We start from the raw sequence: 17419 nt of genomic DNA on the forward strand, positions 1-17419 counted from the left end.
GGGGGAGTTCCCGGGGGGCGGCGGCCGTGCGGGAGGCCGGCGCTGGCCCTGGGCGCTCACCGCCGCAGGGCCGCCCCCGGGGGGGAAGCTGGGTCCTCGCTGCGGTGCCGCCTCCGCATCAGCAGTCGGAGCTCGGCCGCGCTGTCCGTACCTGGGCGGACTGCCCAGGGCCTGATGGGTGCAGTCTGCTGCCCGGCCGCGGGCGGGGCGAGAGGGCTGAGGAAGGAGAGGCCGGGTTGGGGGAGGCGGGTGACCGGGCGTCGCCTCGGGGACCTCTGTCCCCTGCGGGAGCGCAGCAGGGCTGTCACCCCTGGGCTCCGCTCAGTGACAGTAGGAAACAGTGGATGTGTCCCGTGCCTAGGTGAGTACGGCATTCGAAGGGAAGCCTTCCCGCTCTCACTGGTTATTCCTTACTGCAGGCAGGACTCTCGAGCCTCGTGAGGCCACGGAGCGGGCGCTCCTCGGTGGGTGCCATCATCGCACAACAGCCCACAGGACTCGTTTGTAGGCCACAGTGTCAGCCCAGAGCCCGGATCCATCTGGCAGACCAACAGCTAGGAGAGACCTGTTCTGTGGGAAGGAGGAAGGACAGATTTGCTGTGCTCACAGTAGCTTGTATGAAGTGAGTAAAAACACCGTAGTGTTTCCCTCGTGTGAAGTTTCCTTAAGCAGGAAAAAAAAAAAAAGTGCCTTTATTTCCCTACTGCCAGCCAGATAAGAAGACAGCGTGAATAATTTAAGCCCTTTCTTCATTCATAACAAGGAGATCATAGTTGAAGAGTAGGGTTAGGAAACAGTATCTCCTACTGCTACTTTATGAAAAGGAAGATTTTAGCGCTGATAGTTTATAGTTGAGTTACCCAGAAGTGGGAGCTGTGAACCAAACCTAGCAATGAACCCAAACAGTTGCGAGTTGCTCAGTGTCAGCTTCAGGAAGATGCTTCTTCCCTCGCAAAGGGAACTGCCTCAAGCAGCGGGCCACCAGTCATAGCGGTGTGGATAAACACTGGTGATAAGCATATGCTTCTCTATATGTAGTGAATGCATATGTGTATTATGTGTCCTAACAATTGAAGCAGTTAATAACAAAGCTGATAGACTGAAGAAATGTTCATTTTGTGAATAGAAATGAACCAATGTTGATGGTAATAGGTGGAAAGAGTTGCACCTTTTTTCCACAATAGTATATCTTTACCTGGGTTACAAAATGGAGTTACAAGTTTTGCTTACCTTTAAAAGGCACTTACAATTTCTCAGATGGAAAATATTCTACTGAAACTACATATTCTTTCAAATCTGTCTTAAAGGCAAATTGCAAAGGTGACAGTTATTCTAGGATAAACAGCTCTTCTTATGCAGCAAACAAATAATTTTTTTTTCACGTTCACTCTAAAGTAGACAGTGTTTTTCCTCCGAGATTATAACTGAAGGTAGATAAATATCCTAACCACCTCTTATTTTAAGTAAATAAGTTTTGCCAACAAAACTTGCTGTATGCTAAATGTAATGAGGAGCTTGTGAATATGAATCTGTCTGTGAAGTGTTTTATTGTTCCCCAAATAATTGACATGTTGCCTGAGGTGTACAATTCTCAGGAGAATTTTCTGATTCAATTAAAGAGAACAGAAAGGCCTTAACAAACTTGTTTATCTGGTTTGTCTGTTTACCTGTTCATTGCAGATCCACAGGGCATAGTTTCTCTCATCACTTTGGAACTTCACAAGTTAATTCATTATCTAATACAATGGACATGCATATTATCATGGGAATCACACCAGGTGTACACGTCTTCTTAGCTCACTGAAAGCTTTAAAAGACCAAAGAGCCTTTCCTTCATCATCAGTCAAAGTACAGTGATCTGTAAGTTTCCAAATTACCATGTGATCTTCATAAGCAGACAAAACCCGAATGGTTCAAATAGAAGTCAAGCAGGGAATAAAATAAACTAAAACTGAGACTTTTCAAAGGGAAAATCTGTTTCCACTTATGTGAAGGAAGTCCTTACAGAAAAGATCTAATCTTTTTTAACTCACTGCTCCAGAAATACACCAAGAAGTTCTTCAATGCTTTCTGTTCTACTATTTTAGGTTCAGAGATGTTGGTAAGTATAACGGATACCAGCACTTCCTCTGTCAGTGCAAACTTGCAGAATATCTTTACCACACACCAAAGTATCCCAAACAACCAAACCCAAAAAACCACCAGCACATTAAAATCTCTATGTAAATATGAATATGAAATTGAGCTACTCTAGTTTCTTCTATTTTTTCTTTCTCTCCCCCATTTTTTTTGATAGTACACGTAGTTTAGCGTAGATGCAATGTGTTTATTTCCCTTGGGGGAAGTTACCCTGAGCCAAAAACTGTCCTATGCCCTTTCGTCAGCTCTTACATTGTTAGCTGTAGTTGGCTATCTCAATGTAAAAATGTGTCTCTTTTTGTAGCTGTTAGTCAGCAGCTGTAAACCACAGCAGATGGGCACCTCTGTGTTTGTTCTGGAGATTTTTAAGTATCTCAGGTGGTGCAAAATAAATCAGTAAAGCAAACTGTCCTGGTTTCAGATGGGATAGAAGTAATTTTCTTTATAGTAACTGGTACAGAGCTGGATTTAGTATGAGAATAATGTTGACAGCAGGCAGATGTTTTAGTTGGTTTTGAGTTGTTCTTACTATAAATCAAGGATGTTTCAGCTTCCTGTGCTCTGCTAGTGAGGAGGTGCCCAAGAATGGAGGGGAACACGGCCAGGACAGCTGGCCCAAACTGTCCAAAGGGATATTTCATACCACAGAACATCATGCCCAGTATATTAATAGGGAAGGAGTTGGCCATGAGGAACCAATGGCTGCTGGGGGACAGGCTGGGCATTGGTCAGTGGGTGGTAAACAATTGTATTGTGCATCACTTATTTCTCTTGGGTTTTATTTCTCTCTCCTTTTCATTGCAATTAGTAGTAGTAGTAGCGACTAATGATTATTATCTTTTATATTTTCTTTCAATTATTAAAATTGTTTGTATCTCAGCCCATGAAGTTTGCCTTTTCTATCCACTTTTTTTCTCACTGGTGCAGGGGTGGGGGAATGAGCAAGCAGCTGCTGGGACTCAGTTGCTACCTGGGATTAAACCACAACAGAGCGTGTTGTCTTAATTCAATCCTAAATGTCTCACTTGGCTATAGACTGCAAGAAGAAAAGTACTGCACACCAAGACTCTGAAGTTAGAGAGCAGGAGGATTACTGTCAGAAATTACTCTGAATTCCAAAGGCTTGCCAGGCCAAACTTTATTATAACCACATAGTTGCTAGAGAAAGATGTGAACCAAAAATTTAGTTGGGCTGGTATGTGCATGGCAATGAATACAATTTTCTAATAAGTTTGACGGTATGAAAAACAATCCCCAGTCATGTAAAGATATTCTTACATCTTAATATAGATATTTTTTCTATTTAATAATTATAAATATGATGCATAATTTATTAAGATTGAATATAATAAGTATTAAATCATGTAATGAGGCAATAAATAGAACTGGTCTAAGTTTAAAAAAAATAAATAAACAAGCCTGTAAAGACCAAAGTGACAGCAAACTGTTTCTGGGCCCAACTAGACACAGCTCTATCTTTTATTATTTTTACATTTAAAAAAGAACAGAGAATGAGAAAATACCCACATATAAACTTCTAATATCTTTTTTGTTTGAAGAAATAGATCAGACCATCCAGAGACGTCTATAGATGGAACACAACTTTCTAGTGCTTGCAACTTCTGCTTCCATAGGCTGCATGAGGTATAGCAATGAAAAAATAAGTTTGCTTTCCTAGAAGTCTTCTTTTTTGTGGGGTAAGGGAGATGTGAGAATTTTCATCAATAGTTTTTGTCTGAAAGGAATGATCTAATTTTTTTTCAAGGAATGTTTAAAAATTTAAACCTGCACCTATACACAAACATATGCATATGTCTGTGATGGAGAAGGGCAGCATGATTATCAATGTGCAAGAACTTCTGAACTCTGCTGTTACTTTCTTCAAATAAGCATGTATGGGAGTAGATGACTCATCCTGCAAAGTCCAGACTCATTGGTTTCAAGCACTTCCATTGGAACTTCCTTGCCTGGACTTTGGGGTCTTGGAGTTATTTATTTATTTCTGTTTGAGTCAGAAGTTCTGAATAATGTTTCTACTTAGCTGATTACAGAAGTAGAAGAAAAAGCTCCAGAAAAATTTTTGGGCAGTCAGATGTCAGGAAAAAAAGAGAGAGAAAGAAAGAAAAAATAAAAGGAGGATATAGATAGCAGGATGACCAGACTTAATAGAGATGGAAAATTCACAGGTTTGTTTAGTCAGTAAGTTAACATACACCAACTCCTAGAATTGAAAAATTGTTGAAAATTGTAACTAAAATTCATATATAAATGGAGGTGGAAACAATGCTTTCACTGAAGAGTAGAAAGGCAAACACATTTGATACGTTCACATTTCTGGCAAAAGTCAAGTAGCAAAGGAAGTATCAGCCAAAGATGAGAAAGCTCCTACCTAGTTTTGTAGATGTTTAAACAGGTATCTAGTTAATAGCAAATGAAAAGTCGCAGACCTTGAGACATTTAGTTCAACCCTTTTTCCAGGGATGGACCAACTGTCCTCCTACAACACTCCTGGACAGTGTTTGTCAACCTGTTCCAAAAGTATTGTTGAAAATAAGGGGTTTCTTATGGGCTATTTTGCTATTCTCACTAAAATAATTATTTCACCCATTATTCTCCTCATATCCTATCACCAAAGGAATTTATTCCTTTCCTCTGTGCAACTACCTATAAAATTATTTGAACGCTGTTTTCACCTCTCACCATCAGTCTTCTCTACACTAAAGCATCTGAGTTCCTTCAGTCTTTTTTCACAAATCATGATTTCTCAACACTGTCAACAAGCATGAAGTCACCAGTCAAGGGACAGATGGATCTTGGAAAAGCTCTAAGAGCACTGTGTCTGTCTTCTGGCTTTTGTCTATTTTACAGCTTCAGAAACTCCCTTGAGTTTATTCTTTTTTCTTTCTTATTAACTGTCTTTTCTTTCCAAAAGGATCTCTAATTCCCTATAAGATGTCCTGAGTAATATTGTTCAGTTTACATGATGTCTAGAGAAAAATAGCATCAACATCAGGTTTATAGTAAGCTGAGAATAGGTACTGATTAGTTTAGGAGGTCTCTTCAAGGAGAAATGTGACAGCGTATGTCTGACTACTTTGCTAGGGGAGGAAGGGTCAGTTGATAGTGTAGCACACCAAAGTATTGATGCTATGAGATGTGGAATTAAAAAAGGAAAATTTTACTTCATTATGTAAAGAGAATTCTGTTGCCAGGCCTCATAATAGGTGTGTAATTCCATTCTGTAAAAGGCTTCCTGATACCTGGCTTGTGAGGATAAGATCCATAGTCAATAAGGTACAAAAGTGAAAAGCAAGATTGCTGCATGGTCTAATTATGATTAAGGTGGTAAAAATGGATTCTAGTCTTCAGAAAGAAGTTACAGCCAAGATGAAAGTTTTAGGTTACCAACCAATTTAAAATACATGTTCACTTCCAGCTGTGCTATAGACTGCTTGTCTGATTTTAAGGTGAATACACTATTTCTTGTGCCTTAGTTTTCCATTTGTAATGACTCACCATGAGTCATGAGTGGATGACTCAGAGACTGTGGACAGTACAGCTCCTATGGATTGAAATCAGAGCCAGCCTGGCAGGTACTTCCATGGATTTTCCTGCAATACACAGGACCCTGAATGACAAGCTGTATATGTGCAGTACAGTTCATGTAGGTCTGCTATAATTTCCTTTTTGCCTGAGACTGATTTCAGCATCCATATTGTTATAACCTTTACACATCTGAAAAATGTAGTACTTCTTTTTCTGATGTGTTTAATCTGTGATGTTCTTCAGGCAATTAGATGAGCTACAGTTATAGTATTCATATTTTTCATGGAACATAGTACAGTGGGTCTTCTGGTACAACTGTAGTACAGTGTAGAGCTGTAGTTGTAAAAAAATATAACTGACTTAGTTTTCAATAAGCTTTGTGTCATTTTAATGTACAAACTCTGTCCTTTTAAATTATTGCATATTGCCATTACTCCATGCCTTTGTGTTTTGACATTCCCTCTGCCAACTCTGCAATTCCATAAGACTTTCAGATGTCATGACTTAACTTAGGTATCTTTATCTGCTAAAACAACAGTAATCATCTAAATACCACTATATTTCCTCCCTAAAAGTTAAAAAATGTAATTGAGAAATGAATGTTCTTCAAAGACTCTGTTGCTTCTATTTGCTTAATAACTTAGGTCTCTCAGTATCTACCATGTGGTTCACAATTTTACAAAAGCCAAAAAAAGCAGATGGTTGCTCATGCCCTCTCCCCATTACAACATATCAGTGAGAATATCTTCCTGAATATGGACTTGCCCCAGATCAGAAGGAAAAGTTGTACAGTACTTGCTTCCATCAGATTCACCAAGTGTTTCCAGTTTCAGTCCAGTACTCAAAAATCTTGGATCATTAGTTGTCATTTACATTAAATAAAAGGTGAAATGAAAAGCCATCCAAATATAAAAATAAAACATTAATTTTTGGAAACTAGATGTAAAATTAAACTTTGCATCATCCCAACTAGTTATTTCATTACACTGATTCATAACACATCTGTCCTTGCCTGTGGACTTATATATGAATGGTACTAAATAGATAAGTAATTAGGCAAACACTTTAAATTTACCTTAAATTTAGAGGCTAAATTTACCTCTTCCGGATCCAAAACAATAGCACAGCAATCTCCACTGTTAGCAGGAAAATGTATGACCTCTTTCTATACCGCTGGGTGATAGATGCAATCCCCCATGTGCAACCACTCCTGCAAGTTACAAAATGCTACTCCATGGTCGTGATGTCCAGGTTTCCCAAAGGTCTGCAAGAAAAGTGCATCATGGTTAATTATAGACTGCTATAACACAGAACTAATTTCTGAATAATTCAACTTTTGATACTACATTTGCAGCTGAAGCCATTTCCAAAAATGAGATGGAACAAAAAATACAGCACTGACCTCTAATTGCATTAAGATTGGATTTAAGTAATTTCTTACAATGAGGCATTCTTGAGCTTCCATTAGCTGTGAGAATGACCTCTAATCTCTCTAATTTAAAAAAAAAAAAAAGCTTCTTGCACTGTACTGTAGAAAAAGCCTTCCTACAGCAGCACTGCCATCTCCTGCTTGCTTGCTTCCATGCATGTGAGTACGAGGTTTGTGTTGGAAAGCTGCCACGGGGAAGGTGCAGTTTTCTGCTACTAGGTAACTGAGGCAGTAACACTTTCTAATACTCAGGGATAGCACGTTTGGAGTTCTGCAGATGGGGAGAGTTTTCACAAGTGGTCTTTAAGCATAGAAAAGGACTTCAGCCATTTGTCCAGGATTTCTGATATATCACATCCCAGCCAGAACAAAATGTGTACATTTGTGTACTTGTGCTGTAGCCAAGGAATACATTATACCTGTTGAATATGCTTCTGTAGAGTTGATCTGTACACACATAGATGTTTGAACAGATCTAACATATTCCCTGTGGTCTGCACCACTGCTGCAAGTCCAAAGCACGAACGACTCATGTGCACAGGATTAATTCAGTGCAGTTGGGGTGTATTTGATCATATGCAAGCATTTGTGTGGTCCATATGCAGTAGGTCCAACAGGTCCCAGATGTATCACATATGCTCTGAATCACTAGGACACCGGCGAGATAGAGCCAGTGTACTGCCAGAATACAGAGTTAGAATCACATTCATATCAGGGTTTATTGCTCATCGTAAGTTTGGAGAGGACAGTTTACACTTCTGAGCATTTTAATACACATTTACAATGCCTGGTGCAGGGTCCCTTGCAGTCAGTCTTGTGCCCACTGAACTCTCTGCTGTGCCAAGGTGTTACAGGTACAGACGCTATTGCTCAAACCTGCTCCTGCTTAGGGATTTAGTTCTGGTACCAACATCACTTCTAACTTGACCAAGCATTGCTGCAGAGTCAGTGTGTTGCTACCACTGTTTCCATTTCAAACCAGCCATGTCTGGCCCACAAATTGCTACATGCTAGGCTCAGAAATGCCAAGGACATGATACTTTTGCTTCTGGCTTGGAAGAGAGCTAGATAAGAGACTAGGACAGAGGTTTCTACTAGATTGTTCTTCAATCTGGAAAGCTTCCCAAACCAGAACCTACCGTGAATCATGCAGGATGATTCAATTGCTCTTGGTTACTTGAATTCTTTTCTTGGACAGTCACATTCAATACACAGAGAACAGAAAATTCTATCCAAAGCAAAAAAAACCGGAGTGATGGGTAAGGAACATAATAGTGGATATAAATGATAGTTGCGTAAGATAGATTTTCCCTTCCCACAGAATCACAAAGTTTCATTATTCTCATTCTTCTCTCCTTTGGAGGCATATTTATTGTTAAGTACAAATTAAGAGATATTGAAGACATTAGCAGGCACTGAAAAACAGTCTCTGTTGCTTACTAGCCCAAATCTCCAGCAGGGTAAAAAGGTAGAAGAAAGTCATATAAACCATTTTGTTGGTGAGATCTCAGTTCACACTCTAAGTGGCCTGTTTTGCAGGCTTTAATCTGGTGGCATAAGACCCTTGAAATAAATCTCTTAGCTACGATTAGAGATGAAAGAGAGATTAGCACAGGCAGGAGAGTTGAAGTGGTTTTCGCCATCTCCACTGGTGAGTCAGTGTCAAGACAGAGCCACGACAGAGACATCGAGAAATCAGTATTTCAGTCATCCTCAAAATGTCCAATTCACATATTGTCTCCCTTGTATTCAGCAAGTTACCAGTTTCAAGACCCTGTTCAGTCCTCTGAAGCAGGTTAGTGGTTTCTTTTACAATATCACAAATAGCAATGTGTGTTTAGCTAAAATGGCACATTTTAGCAAAATCAGTAAGATAAGATGTGGTTTGTTTATGACTAAATCGCCAAATTTCTTTGAACAATTCGTATCTAATATGTAAATGTTATAAATAAATAGCTGTGCCATGCCTTGTTCAATGTAGTCAGGAGAATTTGATAGCAAAGGACCATCTAGGTGACATCTTGAAAGCATTGTATGGTGATGGAAGCTGTGTTTTAAGTTAGGCAAGCTTGCATTAGACAAGGAAAGCTTGAGAACAGTATTGATATTATGGGAGAGATTTCCACATTTATTTGGCTTCTTTTGTTGAAAGAAGTATTTCTCCCTTTATAGAATAAAATCCGGTTTACTCTCCCATAGCCAGGGAAAACATGTCTGTGTGAATAAGATTCATAACTCTGGAGTGGCTCACGTGAAAAGCATCCTAAGAACTTTGACAGAGGTGTTATTTCCACTGAAGTGCTGGGAGCAATTGTGGCTTTACAGTAGCCTGCTGCCAAACACGACTTGGAGAAGAACAGACTAACACTTACAGCTCATAACTGCACTTCTGTTCTTTCAGCTGGAAAAACTTTTTCCATGGGGCTCAAAAAATTATACTATGCAGCTGTGTGTGTGTGTGTGTGTTGCAATACATCTCATGCTAATAAATGTATTCAATACTTTATTAAACAGGGAAAGAATAATGTTATGGTGTATTTACAAAATTCATTATTATGTGAAGAGAGTCTTCTTATCTGAAATAAATTCAGTAAACTGTTAGCATAGGTGAAAATAATCTTAAGTATCCATGTAGAAGGTAGGAACAAGGAACAGAACAGATAACTTGTTCTTCTGCCCCAGACTCAATGCATTCAAGGTTTCATGAGAAGCACAGTGTCTCCAAAGATCAATCCCAAGCATATCAGTGACAGCCAGGGTCAGTCAACAAGTGGTTATTGAACTACAACAACCAGTCATTCCATCCCTTTCCTCTGGCACTAGGAAATCACAGAGCTTATGCTGCTGGAGGGCTGTGGCGCAGGTAGCACTGTTAGATAAATGTCAATATTCCATGAAATCTGATCTTACAACAACACTAAAACTTCACAAAGGAAGCTGAAAATACCTCATGAGAATTTCTGGAGACAAGGAATTGCTAGGAGAATTTTTCTTTCAGAGAAATTTTTTACTTTTTTTTAACTTCAGGCACCTGAAAATTGGGATTGAGCTATATCAGAATACCTATATGAGATTGAATGTATCCCTGCTTATGGAACTCAGCTTGAAATTTCTTTAAGGTTAGAATATGAGAGTCTCAAATCTACATCTTCCAAAATCAACAATGCCTCTGGAGTAGATTAATTTTACATAGAGTAGAACTGTTTACAACTTTTGTCCAAATGTTAAAACAAAGTGTGTTTAGCAAGTAGGGTGTTTTCAGTGACACTGTAACTAAATGTGTGCTGAACAATTTAGAGACATTGTTCAAACATGTACATGTGTTTCACAGAAACAAGCAGTGAGTGATAAATTCATATTTGCCTACCATTGAACATGAACTGTGTATCAGCAATCAGGAGATTTCACAACAGATTGTCTCTGTTGTGAGCTCTGAGACCTGAGAATCAGGGGCAAATAAATCTATTAGCAGCCATCATTTACAGCTATTTAAGGTCAAGTCACGAACTGCTTAACTGGTGAAGCAATCAAAGATACTATCTCCAGGCTTAGCAGGCAGGCTGTCAGCTGAATTCATAGGGAGGCTTAATTCTGTACCAGCAGAGCATGATCTCTTCAAATGAGGTTTGAACAATACTGGAGAAGAATAGTGTGAAGCGAGTGTTGTAATTTTATAAATTACTATTCTCTGGACATCTCTGTAAGGTGTCTATCATCTATATGATTATCACAATATGATCACAGTCAATATTCAGCCACAATTGATAACCAGCCTTAATCATTAAAGTTAGGACCCTGTTTTTAAACTCAGAAAGCTGCTGGCCTCCACACCTTTGGAGACAGACTGGTAAAGAAAAATATTGCACATTTTGCACACTATTCTCTGTATTGTACAAAAGAACCCACAGAGCTGAATAGCTTTGAGGGGGATTAGTTTTCTCTGTAAATGCAGGAGAAAATAAATGCAACTTGAAATAATTAGATCTCACAGGCCTTAAAATCATAATGCATCAAGATATTTAACCATATCCTAATGTGAATCACACAACCTATTCCTTGCCTGTACAAATAGAATTGATTCCTTCAGATGTAAACACATGAAGACACTGGGATTCCATTACCTTTTTAAACTGCACTCTGCAACAATCTGCTTACCCAATGTTAAGCTTCACTGCAGCTGGGGATCCTTTAGCAGGTCAGTGTAACCCTACTTCTGTCCAGCTTGTCTGTCTGCAGGTGTTCTTCATGCTGTTTCAGCTGATACAAGTTTTATTTAGTAATACCATCCACTGACTTAGAAAATTATTATGCCGCTTATACATGTCTATTTCCCGAGACTTACAGAATTACACTTTACTGTTTATAAATGCCATTGTCTTAGTGGAATAAAATGACTAAAATTGTATAACACAGAGTTGTATAGTATAAAATCACTCTGATGAGAGTTGCTAAATTAGGAACAAGACAAGCAAGATTTCTGGAGAGGAAAGAAAAAAAAGAAGGCTGTATATATGTATGCTTGTTTTATTTAATCAACTTTTGAACACAAACCTGACCATAACACAGGAATCTAAGAATAATAAATACCTATGATTGTCAAAAATCAGGCAACAAGTAGAAGGGAAAGACATTGGGAGTCGTCTGAAGGGAAAGACAGCAGACCACATTTTGGATATCAGAAGGTCTGCATAGAAAATTGGTCTTGACAAAACTTCATAGGAATCCAGAGTCACTGTTTGTACAATTTACTTATTTTTAAGCAAATTGTTCTAGTTGGTCCTTAGAATTTTTAAGTGATTCACAATGTTATGAAATTTAAGCAATAAATTTCATTGGGGCACTCGCTTGGCAGGACTCAGAGTGCGTGAGGCTGTACAGGAAGTTCTTTTGTAGGCTCTATAAATACCTAGTCAAACAGACAGTAATCTCTCTCTCTCTCTTCTTCAGATTTCTACTGCGTGCCTTGGATCCATGCTCCTAATCAGCTTACAAGCTTCTCTTGACCCGTGCTTCTTTTCCTAATGCGCATCTGACTATGGCTGTCCTCAAAGTCAAATTCACCAAAACCAAGAGGGATAAATTGGCTCAGGTCTTATGGATCCTCAACTGGGTTTCTGTAGTGAGTGGGATCATTCTCTTCAGTCTTGGCCTCTTTCTGAAAATAGAGATCAAGAAGCGCAATGAAGTGATGGCAAAAGGGGACATTAACTCTGTCCCCAACATGCTGATCTCTGTAGGGGTCATAGCATGTATCATCAACTTTCTGGGTGGCAAAATCTGCTACGACTGCTCAGATGCAAACAAGTTCTCTCGATGGAAACTAGTAATGCTGCCATACATTGTATGTACCTTCTGTTTTACCTTCTGCATCCTGGTGGGTGCTCTTATGTGCTATACCATGAGGAATGAGCTGGAAGAGTCTCTCTATCTGGGACTGAGGGATGCCATTAAGTTCTATAAAGACACAGACATACCTGGACGATGTTTCTTAAAGAAAACAGTGGATTTGTTACAAATTGGATTCCGTTGCTGTGGAAACAATGGCTTTAGAGACTGGTTTGAAATTCAGTGGGTATCTCCTCGTTATCTGAATATGGCTTCCAAGGAGGTTCTGGAGTAAGTATTTATCAGTCATAACAAAAAATTCTAGGAGAAAAACTCTTTTGAGATGGAAAGCCCTTTTTTCTGGACCTTTGTATCTTAATTTTAAAAATATTGAATGACCAGGTTACTCACAAAATATGCTAAATACATGCACAATCAAAAGCTACCTTTTTCTAAGCCTTTAGGGATGCTAAGCAAAGCTAAGATGTATCTCCTTTTTCAGCGTGGTGAATTAGCTACCCCAAAATTTTAATTTCAGTTATAGTGAGCTGATAACTGTAAGAAAAAAAGGATTGTACTAGCAGTACATTGCACAGTCAATTCTAAGCACTGGAAGACCCTTCTTCAAGGTATTAGACTTTGCAATCCCAGGTTCAAATCTGTATGTTCACATGTGAGAAACCGCCAAACACCATGTAAACTGCATAAAACAGCAGAAATCCCCCTTTCTTTTTGGTGGTGGTGCTTCACATGATGTAGCAACTATGAAATTACACGCTCAAAAAGAAGAGTGGTAATACTTACAGACAAGGTAAAAATTAAAAACTTTCAAAAGTAGACAATCCAGTCTGTAATAATTCTTCTAAAGCTGAAAAAGGTCTTCACTGACAAGAGAGTAGTAGCTTTGTATTCCTAGGAAAGACAAATGCAAAGAGCTTGACTGGCATTTGTCAAATGCTGTGTTTTTGATCTAAAAAATCAGTGACAATAAAGTCAGGGGAAGGGAGGCTAAAGACCTTAATTTTACAGAATTCGCAACTTGAAACTGCCATCATAGCAAAGCGTATATAGAGAGCTACAAATACCAGAAGGCAGGACCTAGGAGAATACAAACAAGAGGGCATCAGCATACAGAAGATACTTGTCTGTGGAAATAAAGCTATACAAGCATTCTCAAGAGAGAAGTTAGAAAGTGCCACACGGAACAGTGTGGTCCAGAGCTGTTTTAAATCTTGGTTCTATGCTGAAAAGTGACATGACAACAAAGATGATCCCCAGGAATTTAAGCTTAGTGTGAAGTCAAAAGTAAATTATACTGCCTTTTATTTCTGTGAGACAGGCAGAAACAGTAATGTTTTACCCAGGGTCTTAATTAAGTCCTCTTTTCTTCTGCAGGGTCCCCTGTGCTCTGCCATTATTGTGAGAATACGCTGTCAGTTAACCTTTGCCCCATTCAGGCAGAAGGTGACAGTGAAATGTGTGTGAGGAAAGTAATTTCTGAATTTCTTTTGCTGTGGATGGATTGGTTAGTTTCATCTTGATTGCCAGAATCCAAGGCAGTACTGTATAACCAAATTATACCATGACTTCCAAAAATATGACAGTGAAACATTTGATACGAAATCATTGGAAGAAAAGCCCAGCCAGTAATGTTCTGAAAGATGGAAAAGGAATCAAATCTTTCTTGGTTTCAGCTTTTACTGTATATCATTTAGTAGTTTGTAGATCAAGAGGCAAAGCAGGTGAGATCTGACATACCGTGAACTCAGATGTAACCTTTGCAAAACTGAACTTTTCACCTTCCTGCACAACCCTCTTCCCTCCCCTCTCTTCTACAGCTCTATTGCCAGCACCACAATGTGACAAGGCATGGAAACGGTCAGTGGGATTGGTAGGAACATGAGGCAGGTTACAGCAGTACAATCCTACCATTGCTTCAGCTGGGTAAAAATCATCTTTGCCCAAAAGCAAATTTTTGCTTTACAATACCGTAAAAACAACTTCGGATTGCAACAGCAAATAGCAGTGAATGTCTTGCTCCACAAGGTCTTTTACTGAGGTCCTCCCTTCTAACAGTACCAAGATGCTATTAAGTACCAAGATACAAATTAAATAATTTTAAAATTTGCCACTAGCAGAGGAAACACAGTGGCAGGAGGACATAACCTATGTCTGGAAACTGCTACTGTTGGCAGTAGAAAGAGAATTCCTCTTTATAACGTCAGGAAGAAAAAAAGTATTTAAACTGATGCTTGGGATCAAAAGAAAAGCTTAAGACCCAGTTTAAGAGATTGTATTTCAACCATCTTAGATGCTGTACTATATTGGGGTTATTAAATGTATACCATACCCTGAAATATTGAGGGCATTTTGCCAGCCCAGGTAAAAATCTTCCCTTTCACAATGTGCCAGTCTTCCTCTCCTCTGCAAGCTTTTTTTTCTCCTACCACATTGTAGCCTTCTAGTTTGTGCCTCTCTGGCTCCCTTCTCTTCCAGTGCCTGGTTCTGCCTATGCCCATAGCACGGCTCACACACTTCAGTCTACTTTCAGTGGATTATTTGGACTCTTTTGCATTGATTCCATTCTGTTGCCATCACCAGGGACATGATGGCCACAAAATGAAGAGCTAGACTTGAAAACGGAGAGGAATTCATGCCTATCGCGCTCCTAAGTGGGAAATGGCAGATGAACTTCCTGGCTTACTTAGAAAGATCATCGAGGAAGATGTTTTTGAGAGAATTTTAAATAAACAAAACACACTACAACCCAAATTAAAAGGAGAAAAAAAAAAAGAGAAGGGGACAAGGGGGAAGAAGAGGGGAAAAAAAAAAAAAAAAGGAGGTTGTTTTTACTAGGCTCACAGCAATAAAATAAAAGCAATTATTCTGCCATCACAGCACTGACACAAATACTGAGCTTCCTAGCAGCTTATGTTTCATTTGAAGGTTAGATTTAGTCCCAAATTCCAGAACAAGACTGGACTGGATTTCCTTCCCTCTAATTTAGATCAGCTGCAGTGGAACAGAAAATTATTAGTTTGCAAACATTATTTGCAAAAATTATTGCAAATTTATCTGCAAACATTAATAAATTAATAAGTTTTGGAAAGTATTAAACTTGGCAATTGGTGAAAGCTGGATATCTAAGTGAAAATTTTCTTTTATGTATTCTGACCCCTTTACAAAGGGTAAAGGGCCTTGGACTTGATAAACCAGGGCATGGTTCTCACCCATGGGGCTGTCTCAGGAAATCAGCCTTTTGCAGTGAGCATGAAAATAGATGCATGCTTAGCAGCTGCTTCCCCAAGGGGTGACAGTGGCTCTCAACAGCTAAGATACTCTCCAGTTTCTGGAAAATCTCTTTCTCTGAAGCAAATGGATGTCAAGGATTCATTTAACTTCCAGAAAATCTTGATTAATTTGAGACTGTGTTCTCATCCCATCCTATGATTTTTTTTCTTATTCCTCTTTATCTTTCTTCTTTCCCCACTTGTTTTCCTTCTGATCTTATAGAGGAGGGAAAGGAATAATTTTTAGCAATAAATACATTTTTTAAAGTTACAGAAAGTAAAGTTACAAGAAGTAGAAACCCCTTTGTGAACTGGACTCAAAACATGTGCTGAGCCAGCTCTTGCAACAGGTACAGTGATGAAAGGCCAGCAGACAATCACCAGTAGTTCCTGTGGCATGCAAAGTCATTCTTGCATTAGGATGTCTCTCATGGAATGATTGTATTGAAAAATCAATCCCAAAGTAGTGAAACACAGGATTTCCAGGGACACAACTTCCATTAGAATTCCACCAAGATAAACAAGTTCAAAAATTGCCTTTAGTATTTTTAGCGCAAAGATACCTAAAAAGGCAACATCTCCATGAACACTGAACTCACACGTCTTGTGGCACAGAACCAAGAACCACATGAGGTACTGTGCTATACCACACTTCAATACAGCAAATCCAATATGCCATTTTTTTGCAGTAAGCAACTTTTCCTGTTGAAAGTATACCCTCATTTTCCTTTTGTTATGTTGGAAAGGCACACATTGCAGCACAGTTATTTCCTTTTCTAAAATCACAGGCACTGCCTGCTGCTGACACCACATTTGTAATGCCCAAACTTTGTCCTGTTGCAGCCGCCTGAAGAGCAACGTTGATGGGAAGTTCTTGGTGGATGGAGTCCCCTTCAGCTGCTGCAACCCCAGCTCCCCACGGCCCTGCATCCAGTACCAGCTGACAAACAACAGTGCTCACTACAACTACGATTTCCTGACAGAGGAGCTCAATATCTGGATGAAGGGCTGCAGAGAGGCCCTGCTGGATTACTACACCGGTATCATGAGATCCATTGGCATTGCAGCATTGCTTATTTGGTTGTTTGAGGTGAGTCTCACAAAAACAGTCTCTATCAGATTAATCAGTCTTCTGTCTCATTAAGAGCTCTCTAGGATGGGAAACGATGACGGCGTAACATATGAGAAGTGCCTCAGCATCCAGTACAAAGTCCACGAGCACTTCAGGAGTGTTGCAGGGTTTCCCTTAGTAAAGACAACTTTCCCAAAGTCCACAGAGCAGAAGTAAATCTTGTTGAGGATGAGAACTATCAGAAACCATATATATAATTCTGTATATTTATAGAGCTTTTTCAATAGAATATAGCATATTCCCCTCATGCATTTATGGGATCAGATACAGGGTGATACATGCAGTGATACAACTGCAAGGAAATCTGGTGAGAAGGTCTGAGTGTTGTTTTAAGTCAGTTTTAACAAAAATATGAGCAGGTCTTTGGCTCAATGCATTAATTTTGTTTATAGTTAAAATTGAGCATTTTATTAATATCTCAAAGCCCCCTTTTTACATTACATAGTTTCACCATATAGACAGTATGTGCAATCATGGCATATTATCCTTTTAGAAGTAGATTAGGCTGCTGGTTATGCAAACAAAATAAGCGCATCACAGGCAAGCTATACACCTGCA

General features: G+C 39.2%; 1 protein-coding gene and 1 long non-coding RNA gene across 2 annotated transcripts in view; both read left to right on the top strand.

The window, feature by feature from the left end:
- Positions 1-9: 9 nt before the first annotated feature.
- Positions 10-3018, top strand: LOC108448552. Its single transcript, XR_001864476.1, has 2 exons — positions 10-622; positions 1681-3018. It is a non-coding gene; the product is annotated as an uncharacterized LOC108448552 (long non-coding RNA).
- Positions 3019-8705: 5687 nt separating this feature from the next.
- The window catches only part of LOC103620959 (photoreceptor outer segment membrane glycoprotein 2), an 11343-nt gene continuing 2629 nt past the window's right edge, over positions 8706-17419 (top strand). Inside the window, exons 1-3 of the mRNA XM_008639705.2 lie at positions 8706-8909; positions 12062-12730; positions 16573-16819. Of these exons, the coding sequence (XP_008637927.1) occupies positions 12150-12730; positions 16573-16819 (828 nt within the window). The 5' untranslated portion in view covers positions 8706-8909; positions 12062-12149. The remainder of the gene's footprint in view (positions 8910-12061; positions 12731-16572; positions 16820-17419) is intronic.

This window comes from Corvus brachyrhynchos, unplaced genomic scaffold, assembly GCF_000691975.1.
Source record: "Corvus brachyrhynchos isolate BGI_N302 unplaced genomic scaffold, ASM69197v1 scaffold115, whole genome shotgun sequence".
Taxonomy (NCBI): Eukaryota; Metazoa; Chordata; class Aves; order Passeriformes; family Corvidae; genus Corvus; species Corvus brachyrhynchos.